Source organism: Panthera onca, chromosome D1 (assembly GCF_046562875.1).
Source record: "Panthera onca isolate mPanOnc1 chromosome D1, mPanOnc1 haplotype 2, whole genome shotgun sequence".
Classification (NCBI taxonomy): domain Eukaryota; kingdom Metazoa; phylum Chordata; class Mammalia; order Carnivora; family Felidae; genus Panthera; species Panthera onca.
Window position 1 is genome coordinate 16,473,078 of NC_138348.1, and position 14,687 is coordinate 16,487,764.

At 49.7% G+C, this 14,687-nt stretch overlaps 1 protein-coding gene and 1 pseudogene across 1 annotated transcript; both read right to left on the reverse strand.

Moving 5' to 3' along the window:
* Positions 1-21: 21 nt before the first annotated feature.
* Positions 22-8,969, reverse strand: LOC132661714 (small ribosomal subunit protein bS21m pseudogene; annotated as a pseudogene).
* Positions 8,970-9,812: 843 nt separating this feature from the next.
* On the reverse strand, positions 9,813-14,651 carry ZNF408 (zinc finger protein 408). The gene is made up of 5 exons (XM_060606520.3): positions 14,255-14,651; positions 13,678-13,955; positions 12,965-13,026; positions 12,469-12,728; positions 9,813-11,389 (listed from the first exon to the last, which is right to left on the reverse strand). The coding sequence occupies exons 1-5, from the start codon at positions 14,301-14,303 to the stop codon at positions 9,861-9,863; spliced, it is 2,178 nt and encodes a 725-aa protein (XP_060462503.1). The 5' UTR covers positions 14,304-14,651; the 3' UTR covers positions 9,813-9,860.
* Positions 14,652-14,687: the final 36 nt, after the last annotated feature.

Below are 14,687 nucleotides of genomic sequence, written 5' to 3' on the forward strand. Positions count from 1 at the left end.
AGGAAGACAGGCCCTCCTGGGACCAGGGATAGATGGTCTGAGAGGAAGTCACAAAGGAAAGGTAGTGTGCCCACCATCGCCCAGCCCCTCCCTCCTGGAGACATGGGCCAACTGGGGCTAGTGGGCACACCAGATCTTCCTGAGGCTCCTTCCAATCCTCACACATGGTGATGGTTGCTTTAATCTCCATGAGCCTCAATGTCTGCATCTGTACAAGGAGAACAGGACTAACGGCAATTATGAATGTAATGCCCATGAAATGTAATAAGTGCTTAATAATCAGCAGGCATTATGTATAAACCCGTGGGAGGTTTATGTAATCACAACACACAGATAAATGAAACCAGAGACAAGGGTGTGGCCAGATGAGAGCTGCCCTCCTTGCCCCAGCCTTTCAACCACTTTCCTGCCTGGGAGCTGAGGAGGTGTGGCCACCAGTAGTGGCTGCTTGGGAGGAGGAGCCGGATCCAGGGCCTTTGGGCCTCTGGTTTGTTTCCTCTCACCTCCTAGGACCGGCTGCTGGCCCCAGAACAGGGACCAGCCCAAATCCTTGGGACTCCTCGGCAGGGCCCCTCCCTCTCCTTCTGCCTATCTGTCCTGGGCCAGGCCTAGAGTGACTGCTGGCCCTACCCTGCCCCTCGCCCAGCCCTACTCCCATCCCTCCCCCATTTTCTGTTTGCATTCCACAAGGTAAATATTAGTCCTGCATCTATGAGGACAGAAGGACAAAGAGCAGGAACACAGGGAGCACAGGTTCCTGTCTTGCCATCCTTCAGGCCTGGCTGTTTGGGTCTAGACTGCCATCATGTAGAGTCTGGGAAGATCACAGGGCAGGGCCCAGTGCCAAGCAGAGCAGAAAGACAGCTGGCACAGAGCTGGGGGTCAGGACTCCCACAAATCAGTTTTATTCGTACACACACACTGAGAGATCATGACCTGAGCTGAAATCAAGAGTCGGAAGCTTAACCGACTCAGCCACCCACGCACCTGTTGATTGTTTTTTAAATAGAGGTTTAACTTATATGCAGCAATGTTAGAAAAAATCTAAGTGTTTAGCTCACATTTTTATGCATGTGCCCATGTAACCACCAGATCAACATTTTTAACCCCAGTCCCTCGCATGCTGTCCCTAAGTGTCACTGTTGTAACCACCATCACCCTAGAACAGTTTCGCCTTTTTTTGAAATTAACAGAAATGGAAACCTACAGCATATACCTCTATGTATCTGGCTTCTCAGATTCATCCATGTTGTGTGTATCAGTGAAGCTGCCATAGCATCTCACTGCCTGAATAGAGCACGTTTTATTTATCCATTCACCTGTTGATGGGCATTTGGATTAGTTTCCTGTTTTGGCTATAATGAATAGTGTGGCTGTAAACATCCATGTACAAGAGTAGATTTGCTGGGTCATAAGGCAGGCATACGTTTTGCCCAAGTCGCTATGCCAAACAGTTGTCCTGCGTGGGGGTACTGGTTTACACTCCCACCAGCAATGCCTGAGAGCTGCAGTCGTTCAGATCCTCACTAACCCTCTATATTATCCATCCATTTCGTATTATCCATCCTGATGGAGGTGCAGGTGTCTCGTTGTGGCTTTAATTTGGATTCCCTGTTGACTAAGGATGTTGAGCCCACTTTTTTTTTTTTTTTTTTGAGTGGAATATTGAAAAGATCTTACTTCACTCATTTCTTTAAAAATTACATATTGGGGCGCCTGGGTGGCTCAGTCGGTTAAGCGGCCGACTTCGGCTCAGGTCATGATTTCGTGGTCCATGAGTTTGAGCCCCGCGTCGGGCTCTGTAATGACAGCTCAGAGCCTGGAGCCTGTTTCAGTTTCTGTGTCTCCCTCTCTCCGACCCTCCCCTGCTCATGCTCTGTCTCTCTCTGTCTCAAAAATAAATAAACGTTAAAAAAAAATTACATATTAAGGGAAGGGCTCTCGAGAAGTGGAGAGAAGACAGGTGTGGCTTCATCCTTCGTGGTTCAAGACAGGCGATCCTCTTTTCTTCCGAGGATCAGCTGAGGCCAGTGCTGAGTCAACCAGGAGAGAGAGAAAAGGCAAGAGGAGAGGGTGTTTGGCCAGGAGGACAAAACACACCACACATAGCAGCTCTTCCACTGAGGGTTCAGAGCTAGGGGCCTGCTGACCGCCCCCTTGCTCCCTCGCTGGCAGAATCTGGACAGACAAGCACTATAACGATAGAAGGGAATGCTGGTTCGGGAGGCCCGGTCTGGGTTTCACCAGCTGTAGAATCTGAATAAGAACAATATTTGCCTCACAAGCCTGTTGCTGAAAAACTCATACTGGCCTCTTTGAAGACTTGCTCAACCTATGGCATGCTCATGTGCAGACATGGCCATTAACAGACAAGCCTTGGGTCACATCTTCCTCAGGCTCTTTGCAGATGATATTCCAAGGCAGAAAACCTTGGTTCTCTAAGCACTGGGAAGTAACTGAAGCTTTCTGCTTAGATTTGGTTCCTGCTTTCCCAGACTTATGCCTGGGTTTACGTGTCATGATGACGAAATCACACACCATGGTACCAGTGGCAAATCCAATTAGCAGGGAGAACTTTGCTGATGAGAACTTCATTTTGTTTTTTGTTTTTTTGTTTTTTGATGGGTGTTTCAGTAGCAAAATTTATTCCAAATACATACATGCTTCCTCTCCTTTTATCTAACAGTTGGTGGGGAGGGACAGTTCAGTAAAGAGTAACAGGTGCTTTTCCAATAATAAGGTCTTGATTTGGGTTTTGTAAGAACTGGGTAAGAAATCATAGATCTATTCCGCTGTATTTTAGAAAAGTTTCTCACCTCTCCTAGACTACTTAAATATTATAGCTAAATATACACAAAATTTGCCATTTTAACCATTTAAGTAAGTGTACAGTTCAGTGGGATTAAGTACATTCACATTGTTGTGTATCACCACCATCTGTCTCTGGAACTTTTTCAGCATCCCCATCTGAAACTCTGTACCCATTAAACAATAATTCCCCCCTCCCCACTAGCCCTTGGTAATCACCATTCTATTCCTAGACTACTTTTTGACTCAGTTTCTCTTTCACTTACTAAAAGAGAGGGTCCATTGGTAACTATGGGATTGCTTCTATACATGCAGGCTTTCTTGCATATACGTGATTGAGTTTATTACTATAAAAAAGGGGAGAAAAAAATGGGGTTGAGATAGGAAGGAGACAGCTGGAGAGGGATTTTCATAGAGGGCCTACAATCCACAGGCCTCAGCAGCCCTGCCATGGGTCTGCCCGATTCTTCAGGCATCAAGAAGTTGCTACTGCAAGCCATTTCCATGTTGTGGATCCGCCAGCAGGTTTCATAGCTTCCCCTCTGTCGTCGGCGACAAGGCTTTTCATAGTACTGCCGTCGCTTAATGTCCTCAATGAGCCCATCCATGGTGAGAATTCCGTTTAGGGTCCTGTATGCACCTTCCACGTTTCCTTCCTGTATCATCACAGTCCTGGCAATGAACTTCAGATGTTTTGCCATAACCTTGGATTTAAATATTCACTCTGCAGGATCCCACGCCCTCCGGAACCAGCTGCCGGGACATGAACTTCGTTTTGAAGAGTATGAGTCCTGGCATCTTGTCATGGCAAATGCTGGACCCAACCAAAATGGCTTCCAGTTTGTCATCTGCATGGTTAAGATTGATGGGTTGGAATGGCAGGCATGGGCTCTTTGGCAAGGAGAGAGACAGCATGAATACTATGAAGGCCATGGGAGCTTTGGGTCCAGGAATGACAAGACCAGCAAGAAGACTCTAGGCCATTCTGATAAATTTGGTTTTGTGTTTGATCTGATCTACACCATTCCTTTTGTCCCTGCAAAACCACCCCCAGCTCTCAGAGCCTGTGATCTTTGGATTTGCTGCAATTCTTTGGATTCCATATACCCCTTGTCTCCCTCTGATCTAGCTGGAGTCACAGTTAAGTTTATCACTGTGAAGTAGATACTAAGCTACCCCTTCAAAGCACATCATAATGTTTGTGAAGCATTACAGTGCTTGCCACAAAGGAAGCGCCCAATAAATGCCACTGTTATACATGATGGTACAGGAAATACATGACGCTGCCTGTGAAGGGCTCTTCCTAAAATAGTGGAACTGAATTAAACGAACCTCTAGCTTTAATTACTAGTTTATAGGAAATATAGGTGATAAAAAGGAGTACCTTGTGGTATCCAGTACCACAAGGAATGATGAACATTCACCAGGACAAATGGCTCCAGTTTCTCTGACAAATTCATGACACAGAAATAAATAGGGTGGGTTGGAGAGACCGTTCAGGATAATAGAAGCCAAGGAGAGACCTAACACCCAAATGCACAAAAGGAATAGAGGGACCATGATTGGTTTAGACTTTTGAACCAAAGAACTATAAAATGACTTTTCCTTGGACAAACAATAATAATATAGATTAGGTATTCAATGATATGAAAGAGTTACTAATTTATAAGTGTTATATGGGCATGTGGTTATATCCTTTCAATCCCTATGACTTACAGTTATACAGAAGAACTTACGACAGATTAAACAAGCATGGCAAAATGTTAGCAATCATTAAATCTGGGTGGTGAGGGGATTGGGTACATCATTCTTTTAAACTTCTAAACTTTTTGTGTTTCAAAATTTTCACAATGAAAAGTAAACTTAATTCTTTAGTAAGTGGAGGCTAGTATTATTAAGTAGGTTCCAGTAGAGCAGCCTCTGTTTTCTTGGGTGAGAGAAGACCACACTTACCCCTTCCATTTTACAGAGATGATCGAGGGAGAGCATCCCCTCTGGGAAAGTAGCTCTGGAAGGATCTGAGAGTTCTGCCAGACCAGGGTGGCACCACCACGGGTGAGCACCGAAAGACCCAGCACATCCTTAGGCTTCAGGGTTCACTACCAGCTCCCCGGGTACCATGCAGCTGAAGGTCCTTCTTGCTTCTCACCCCAAGCACATGCCTGCACATGTAAAGGGGATCGTGTTTCCCTCTAAGCACAAGGCGATGATGAGGGGTTGCGTTTCTCACAAGCTGGTGTCAAACAGAATCATGGGCAAGGCCACTGCTATGTTGTAAAGTGAAGCTCTGTAATCACTGAAAACAGTAAAATTATGTTCCAAGACAGAGAGTTTCAGAGCTGGAAAGAAGGTCAGATATCATGAAACCCAGATGTTTTGAAGCCTAGGGCTCTGGGCATATACTACAGGGTGACCTTGGCCTTTTGTGTATTTTTTTTTAAACCCTCAAAAATTGTAAATTTACCTTAAGACAAAAATATATTTTTTTTTTCCTTTTTGGCTGAAATTATGTCTTTTGAGGTGGCTAATTACCTTGGTTTTTTTTTTCCCCCCTCAATCTGATCAGTGTTTAAAAATGAGTCAATTTCTATTTAATTAAAAGCCTTTAAAATTTGGGTCCATAGAAGAAGCTAGCAAAAGGGCTCAATGTTGGAGCCGAGATTGAGAAGCACTGATCTGGTCCAATTTCCCCAGGTCACTGTAAGGAAAGGGAGTCTCCTAGGTGGCAAGCTAATTGATCAAGGTTGTAGGGTTGGTGATGAGCCAGAACCCCTGCCTCTCAAGACCACTGTTCTTCACCTCGCATGACCTTCATCCCTTGACATTCTGCTAGAGTACAGCCTCACTGTTCTATGAAGCACACCCACTGAACATGCACCTAAAGTACAGAACTACTGGGAGTGATGCTGACCTGCCCCAAAGAAGCAACACCTAAGGGAAACATGCAAGCACCTTAATCTCGTCTTCCAACCTAGGAAGGCTGATTACAGTACTACTACTAACCAGCTAGAATTTATTAACTGCTCACCATGTGCCGGGTACATAGTACTGATGAGGTAGGTACCATAAGTATCCCTGTTTTACGGATGAGGAAACTCGGGCACAGAAAAGTACTTTGTCTGAGTTTATGCAGTTAGTCAAGAGCAGAGCCACAAGCCACACCTGAACCTGTCTAGAGATGGAACTCTTTACAGTCCATGATGCTTTGCATGGTTTGCAGGTCCCTAAACAGGACTCAAATTTTATTCTACTGTAAGATTTTCGCATACTATTAAAGTTGCAAATGGGGATAAAAGATCCTTCATCTCCTGCACCTCCGATTTTGGTTCAGCATCTATAGCTATAGACCCCACTCAGTTAAGCTTGCATCCAGGTGTAAGGTGCCCAAGCAACATTTTTGTAGCACATTTGCCCACCTGGCCAGAAGCAGCATTCGAATTCAGCACTATATACACCAAACTGTTAAGTGACTTTATCTAGGGGTGCCTGGGTGGCTCAGTTGGTTGGGCATCTGACTCTTGATTTTGGCTTGGGTCATGATCTCACAGTTCACGGGTTTGAGCCTCACATCAGGCTCTGCACTGACAGTGCGGAGCCTGCTTGGGATTCTCTCCCAGAATAAATAAATATTTGTTAAAAAGATTATTTTTTAAAAAGTGACTTTATCTGGAAATGGAGGAAAGAAGTAGGGAGTAAAGAGATGTCACCATTAGGATTACCAAGAATTATTTTGACATCAGGGGAAAAGATTTCCCTAACGAGCATTATTCCAGTGATCAATCTTTTCAAGTAGTCACTGCATTTTAACTGGAAGAGCACTAAATTAGGGATCAGACCAGGGCCCTGTCCTTGTTCTGCTACAAACTGGTCTCAGGCCTTGACAAATGACTTGTCTCGAGGCCTCTGTTTCCTCATGTGTAACATGGGGAGCTCAGACAGAGCTCTCTGATGCCCACTCTCCTCTTAACCACAAGTGTTGGCAGCGCAGAGGTTCCCAAATCACGTACCTTTGGATGTATTGCCTTTGATCTGATGCTGCTCTGCATCACTAGACAGGCTTCATGGAGAGAAAAGTTCTCTACCTGTGTGGGGGATGTAGGTAGGGGGTGTGAGCATCCCAGGTTTTGGCCTACGCATCCCAGGGGTGTGGGGTGACAGGCCTCTCCAGCAACCCAAACCATGCCCAGTTTGCCCACATAGTCCACTACGAAGCGATGAGTATGTCCTTCCCTGCACAGGTTGGTATCGAGTGATGAGAAGGTCCCCAGAATACCTAAAAACACTGGTCTGACACTGACTGTTAAGCAGTCACCTGAATTGGCATGACCCTGCCTGAAGCAGGAGCTGGAAAATAGGACTACCAAGCCTCACTCAGGCTCCAAGAAAGAGTTGGCTGACTCAAAACTAAAGTATTAGCTGCTACTTTTCAAGCCCTTGGACTGTGTGATCTTTCCCTCCATAGATTGCCTCGATTTCCTGCTATCCTCACTCCCCATGGATAATTTCAGAATGCTGCTTTATCAAGAAGTTATTCAGATTGGGCAGGTGCTGGGTAAATGCCAGTGGCAAAGCAGGAGACACGGGGCTGCCTGTGATGTTGTTGTCAAGTGCTGGGAAGCCAGAGAACACTCAACGTTTCAATCCTGGCTCTGCTGTTCACGGATTGTGTGATGTCGGCCAGCTACTTACCCTCTCCAACCCCTAGTTCTCCTCAGCTGTGACACAGGTCACAACACCTGTTCTGCAGGACAGAAGAACGGAACAAGAATATAAGTTCTTCCTGCCTCTCTTGCCACCTACTCACTTCAGAACAATCCACTGTGGTTTCCCACTGCCCTCACTCAGCTCCTCAGTGACCTCGCAAACCTCAATCCCCTCAACAGCAGTGGACATTCTTACTCACTTTTTTCGTGAAATGCTTTTCTCTCCACTTCTGCTGACACATAATCTGCAGGGTTTTCTATCTGGTTGGATGCAGATTTCATGTCCCCTGCAGAGCCTTTCTCCTGCAAGTGAACCTGGAGGGCAGCGCCTCTCTCCTCTGCTCCCGCTACTCCCACAGCTTCCATGCCCACCTTGTCACTAGTCTGCTGTGATTCCCTCTACGGCAGACTTTCCTCCCCCGACTCTGCTGACTTCTGGCAGCTGGTTTGTGAGCTCTACTGCAGGCGCTTTAGACTTGGTGCCTTCCCAACCAAAATCCTGTCTCGTTCCCATCTCAGTGCCACTCAACATACTAACTCAGAAACGGGGCGTCAGCTCTCCCTTCTCCCCTCAGTTCATGAATTCTGTCCCTTCTCCCTCTCTGGCAATGTATCTGCCCAAAGTCCTCACCACGGCCTACAGTCCCCAGCCTGCCCTCACCCCTTTCCATCCTCTGCCTTGGCCACTCTGCTCCTTGCTCTTGCTTGAACCCGCTGGGCCTTGCCAGTACTGTTCCCTCTGCCTGGAACCCAGCTCCTTCTACAGACATCAAGCTCGCTCACGCCTCTCCGCAGTTCAGGTTTCTGCTCCTGTTCGTGTTGTTAGAAGCCTTCCCTGACCACCCTCTGTAAAATCACATTCCCCATTTTAACCTCTCCTCCCGCGTGACTTTTTTTCACTGCATTTACTATCATGTGGGATGTATTTGTTGTCTGCCCTGCTCCTCAGGATGTAACCCTGAGAGCAGGCTCTTTCTACACTACATCCCTAACTAGCATACATAAAGTGCACACGTATGTGTCAGATAAATAATTCCATTTCTCTGCATTTCTACTGCTACCACCCCATTCCCCGCCACCTCAGCTGCCTCCTGATTTCCCTACAACCACACCTTGCCAGCCGATCCATTCCTCCGGCGGTCTCTTTAAACATAAATCTAGTCGCGTCATTCCCCTCCTCAAAACCCTTCCAAGAGCTTCTCAATGTTTTGAGAATAAAGTCCCAACTCCTAAAGCAAGGCCTGTGTGACCTGGCCCTGCCCCCTTCCCTCTCTGCTGCAGCCACACTGGTCTGTTGTTCACATCACCGGACTCTCACTCCAGGGCTTTTTCACACACACAGCCCCCCGCACCCCCACTCTCTCTCGCACCCTCCTATCCACCAGATCACAGCAGTGCCAGGGTTAACAGCCTTACTCCAGCACTGGGCCAGGAGGGTCCGAGTCTCAGCTCTGCAGCCTAGCAGCCGTGCCACCTTGAGTAGGACACTTAAAGCAGTTTCCTCACTTGTAAGACCAGAATGCTACCACTACCGACCACACAGGTTGCCACGAGGATCATATAAACTCATAGAACTGGCCCACAATCAGGGTGTTTATTTAATCATTATTATTCCTTGCGGACACTGTCCCCGATGCCCATCTGTAAAAGGCATCGCTTCAGTCTTGCTCACAGCTGTATCCCAGCACCCAGGGTGCTGGTTTATGGTCTATGCACATCAGGATGTGAGTCTGTGAGCAGACTCTTTCTTGGGTGGCCCAAGCCCACAGAAGGGTTCAGATCTGGCCCTAGCTGCCTCCAGTGAGTCTGGTGTCTATCAGCACAGAAAGAAAACCAACTTCACAGCCCCTAGATGGTGAAAATGTTTGCCAAAACCACCTACAGCCTGAGTTAGAGGGAACTATGAGCTGAGCTCAGCCTCTGGCATTTTAACCCTCCAATCATTCCGTCTAGTTCTAGATGAAAGTGCCTGTCCCTCAGGGAGCTCGGGGGGAGCGATGATGCCAGCACTAAGCACCCGGGCAGGGCAGTCCTGCTGCCAGCTCCCTGACTACCTCACTGGGTGCAGTCACTTCCGTTGTGTTTAAAGAACAAGCACCCTGAGCAGTTCCTGGTGAAGGAGGCAGAACATGCTCTACCGGAAGTCAGTAAAAAGCTCTTAAATCTAGAACAGGTTTACCTTACGGTCTTGGGAAACAATGTGGTAGTCCATAAACAGGAAGGGAAATCCCTGACCTGCTTCTCAGAATAGACTAGACTCCGTCGGGCAACCCAAAGAGAAAGACACAGGCGCCCGGCAGCTAGAAAACACTAGCTTTATATAAAACTCTGCTGAAGGAGGTGAGGGGGTCAGGTGCCCGTCTCCACCTCCACCACTTCTGCCCAGGCACTAAAGCCCATGTCCTTATGAATGAGCACCAGGCTGGAGGCGGGGCCTGGCTCCTCAGGCACCACAAAGCACTTCTCCTGGCTCCCAGAAATGGTGACCTCGAAGACGTCCCGGGCTGGGGAGACGTCCTGTTCGCTGCATGTATCTAGCAGTTCTGGCTCAGTCTGCACCAGTACCACGGTGGGCTCGGAAGCAGCAGGTGGCACACTGGGTGGGCTGGAGGGTGCCCCAGGCTGGTGACTGAGCTGGTGCCGCTTGAGGCTCTGGGGGAGGGTGTAGCCCATGCCACAGGTGGGACAGCGATAGGGCTTGTCGGCCAGGTGGGACTTGAGGTGGCGCCTCAGCTTGGTGGCCAGTGTGTAAGCACGGCCACACTGGGGGCACGGGAAGGGCCTCTCCCCTGAGTGCAGACGCTCATGAGCACGCAGTGTATGTGGGTCTCGGAGGGCCTTCCCACACACAGGGCACAAGTAGGCCTCCCCGGTGTGAGAGATAAGATGGCGCCGCAGCTCAGGCAGCTGCGGAAAGGCATCGGCACAGTGCGGGCAGCGGTAAGGACGCTCCCCCGTGTGCAGCCGCAAGTGACCACGCAAGGTGCCCCGCTGGCGGAACGCCCTGCCACAGTGCGGGCACAGGAAGGGCTTTTCTCCTGTGTGGAGTCGCATGTGGTTGCGCAGAGAGCCCTGGTTGGCCAGGGGGCGCCCACACACAGGGCACGGGCACGGGGCAGGGGCAGCCGGCACCTGGTGGGTCTTGCGATGCAGTCGCAGGGAGGGCCGGCGGGCAAAGGCCTTGCCGCACTGGTCACAGGCAAAGGGCCTGGCACCTGAATGTACCACCTGGTGCTCTTTGAGGTCTCGCCGGGTGCCGTAGGCCTTGTCGCATTGTGGACAAGGAAAGGGTCGCACTCCACGGTGGCCCAGCATATGGGCTTTGAAGCTCTCCTCTGAGCTATAGCTCTTGCCACACTCAGTGCAAAGGAAGGGTTTGTGGCCTGTGTGCACGAACGCATGCTTCTTCAGGTGGCACAGCTGCAGGAAGGCTTTGCCACACTCCCCACACCGGTACCGTCGTCTCTGTTTTGGGGGGCTTCCTCCTGGGCCAGGAGGGCTCCGCAAGCATGCAGGGAGGCCGGCCTGTTGCTGCTCCCCAGCCTGCTGGGCCCTGAACTCCGAGGTCTTTGCTCTGGGTGGGCACTGCTCACTGGGGCCACATAACTTCTTGACCAGGTAAGCATGCAGGTGGGTGGCCCTGGCAGAAGACGAGGAACTGGCCTCACTACTCTCTGGGCCCTGCTGGGTAGTGGAGCTGCTCTGAGGTTCAGGTGACATCTGTGTCTGGGGTGGATCCTCCTCATCCATGCTGCCACCCCGAGGGAGCCGGCCAAGTGGTTGGCTCTCCTCGGGAAGTTGATCCTGGGTTTGAGGCTTAGGTCCGGGGCTTACCATATTCTCTGCCTGGATGCTGGGGGGTGACTGGTGACTGGGATCTGCAAGGCAAGAGTGGGGGCGCTGGGGTTAGTAGAAACTGTAGCAGGGGGTGGCAGTGGTGTCACTAGGAAATTCTAAGAATATGTGTCTCCTCCTACTCAGCCCCTGAACCTGAACTTCAGCAGGAGCAATGACACCACTCTCTTCCCTGGAACATGAACCATGTGCTCTGTTTATCTTCATGTTCAGTCTTAGGTGCCTCCTGGGGAAGCACTCTTGGGAACCCCAGTGCCCCAAACCTCTGGATAGTCCTAGAACAAGGCTCTCCTAGGGGCTCCTATTTTCCCTCTGGAGACGCACACTTAGGATGAATTAGGCCACCACCTCCTCGCCTTAGTTCATCTGAAAATAAAGGAACCTCTACACCCACCCCAGATAAAAGAAACATGAGAAATTGGAAACCTTATATAGAGCTTGCTGTCTTCATCAACATGACCTTACTATTCCAGAAGACTTACTCAGGAAGATAAAAGTTGCAAATATCAATACTATTAATTCTAAGGAAAAGACCCAATCACGCTGCAATAAAAGCATCAAGGGGCGCCTGGGGGGCTCGGTCGGTTAAGCGTCCGACTTCGGCTCAGGTCATGATCTCATGTCCGTGAGTTCGAGCCCTGCATCAGGCTCTGTGCTGACCGCTCAGAGCCTGGAGCCTGTTTCAGATTCTGTGTCTCCCTCTCTCTCTGCCTCTCCCCTGTTCATGCTCTGTCTCTCTCTGTCTCAAAAATAAATAAACGTTAAAAAATAAAAATAAAAAAAAAATAAAAGCATCAAATGATAGGTCACACCCCAAGACTCTCTGAGCCTTTTACTGAAAATTCTAGCCTTGTATCTACAAGTCCTAAGCCATTATGTCATGATCCTTATTCAATCTGATCAAGCCCTGTCCCATCTACACTGAAAGATCTACCAGACTTCAAAATTTCAATAAATATCCAGGCTTTGCCCTTCCATCTCAGAGAAACTATTAAAAACTCTGTGATGCTCTCCTTTACCTCCCTGAGCCACAGCTTTGCCTTGTCATATCAAGGTTGATTTGGTGATAATTTCGGAAGCCGGCGTTGTATCTGACACATACCTGTCCAAGGTTCTGCTGCATCCTCCCCAGGGGAGTCCACTTCCTGCTGTGAAGCGGAGTCCACTTCTGTCACCACAGCCATGGCTGCCTCTTCTTCTAGCCTGGGCTGGGTGGGGCTCAGGCCATCAGACCGAGGCTGGGGCCACAGCAGCAACTCAAAGCCTGGCAGCACAACCCGGTACACCTGCAGATGGAGCTTCTCGTTGATCCGCACCAGGGCTACGTTTCCCTCACCTTCCAGCCTGCCCTGCTGCACCAGACTGCAAAGCAGAGGAAGAGCTAGCTCAGGAGACCCTCTTCAAGTGACCCTCCCTAAAGCCCCAGCTCCTGGGCAGTCTGAGTCCTAAAAGACCCCATGCCTTTGGAACACTCACTGCAAACAAACAAACAAAAAAAATCGCTGGGTGGGGAATTACAGTGGGCTTCTGGTTCCAACTCATGCCATGACAGAAAGCCTCAAAGGACCATCTTCACTACATACTCTCCTGTAACTTACCTGATCCAGCCTGAACTCTGCTCACAAGCACACACGTCTCCCCATGGGCCTAGTGACACGTCCTGAAATAAACCAATAAGAGTCCTTCTCCCATGTGTTTGGGGAACCAGAATCGGGGGCGGGGGGGGGGGGGGCGGGGATGTAACCTCTCCTGAGACAGATCTAATATGAAGCCCCTGGAAGGTTAACGGTCTCTGGTTCTTCTTCTACAGGACTGTGTTGTCTGATTTTTCATTCAGTAAAGACCAAAAGACTCTCCCCTCACCTCCCTCCCAATATGTGGAATATCACAAGTTGAATACATTACTGCCTTCCAGTGAGTGTACCAAACAATAAAAAGTTGTAAGAGGTACATCAACTTTTCTTTACTTTTTAAGACTTACTATGCAATGAAACCCTTTACCCACACTATTTCATCTATTGCTCCAAATAACCCTGGAAAGTTGGGGGGGGGGGGGGGAAGGAAACAGCTATTTTTTAATTTTACAAATGAGTTAAATGAGGCATGCCATTTTATCCAGCTTTGGGCACTTTTCGCACCTTGATTCCTTAACTATTGCAAGTGAGGGGAAGAGGCAGTCCTGGAAAGAAGGGGCATAACCATCTCCTATCCCTTGAAATGCCCTGCTTCTTCTAACAAACTGAAGAGCTGTTTACAAATGGCTGAACCTATTGCAAGATCTGTCACGAAGACACGTCCTATCTTTCAATACCTCCTCCAGCCGTAGTTTCACTCCTTCCTCCTTCTGCTCGGTGACAGACTCCTCTTCCAGAGGCCCCCAGAGCAGTCCCGGCTGCAGGGGCTCCCCGACACACCAGACCCCCAAACACGGTTCCTCGGCGAGTGAAGGGCCAAGGGCCAAGCCCCGGGGAAGGCTCTTTAGAGCGAGGAAGGCCCGGGTCGGCCCGGGCGGGAAATCTTTGAGGCCTCGAGCAAAGCCTTGTCCAGAAGGGATCCATCCTAATTCCGGGCCCAGGCGCGGGTCGGGGGCTGCAGGGAAATGGGAAGGCAGTAAGGGAGCCAGTCCAAAGGGTCATGAGGGTGGGGACAGATACGGGGGGAAACCGCAGGTCCAGCAGGCCTCGGCAGTCTGAGGGATGTTAGAGCTCTAACGGAGCCCCTAGGAGGTTTGAGGGTATTCGAGGACTCTTAACCCCCCAGAGACATCTGAGGGCACCGGAGGATTCCAGGCTAGGGAGGAAAAGGGCCTGGGGGTAGAGAGTTGACCAGGGAACAGCAGGTCCATCTAAGGACGGGGCCGAGGGTCAGAGTTGCCGCAGGTCACTAACCGCACTGCAGTCTCTCGCCCCCAGAGAGCAGCTCCTCTGCCTCCTCCATCCCTCCAGAAAAGCCTCCTTCCGCCGGAAGTGAGCGTCTTCTTCTCCGCTCCTCCCGGAAACAACCATTGGCTTCCAAATTTCCTGTCGGGAGAGAATCCGAAGAGTCTGACTCATTGGTGCACAGAACCGGGAGTTGGGGAATACCGGCGAGGCAAAACTCCGTCTGATAACAATAAGAACCACAGGATTCCAGCGGACCACTAGGGATTCGAGCTCCAGGGAAAGCGGAACTAATTGTTCCAATCACCTCCTTTTGGGAGGGACGGGTCGGACACTTATGCTGTCCCTCTCCCAGGCGGGCATTTAAGCCAGCACGTGCAGGAAAGTGGGAGGGGATCCTGGAAAGCCATGTTTGGACCTGGCAGCGAGCCGGAAGTGGGTT

What these genes read in the sequence shown, in the direction of transcription:
- ZNF408 (XM_060606520.3), bottom strand. Translation starts at nt 14,303, where the DNA reads ATGGAGGAGGCAGAGGAGCTGCTCTCTGGGGGCGAGAGACTGCAGTGC. An exon ending in GGGCGAGAGACTGCAGTGCG is followed by an intron (nt 13,956 to 14,254) that starts GTTAGTGACCTG and finishes ATTTCCCTGCAG; the next exon opens with CCCCCGACCCGCGCCTGGGC. An exon ending in CAGAGTTCAGGCTGGATCAG is followed by an intron (nt 12,729 to 12,964) that starts GTAAGTTACAGG and finishes TCTGCTTTGCAG; the next exon opens with TCTGGTGCAGCAGGGCAGGC.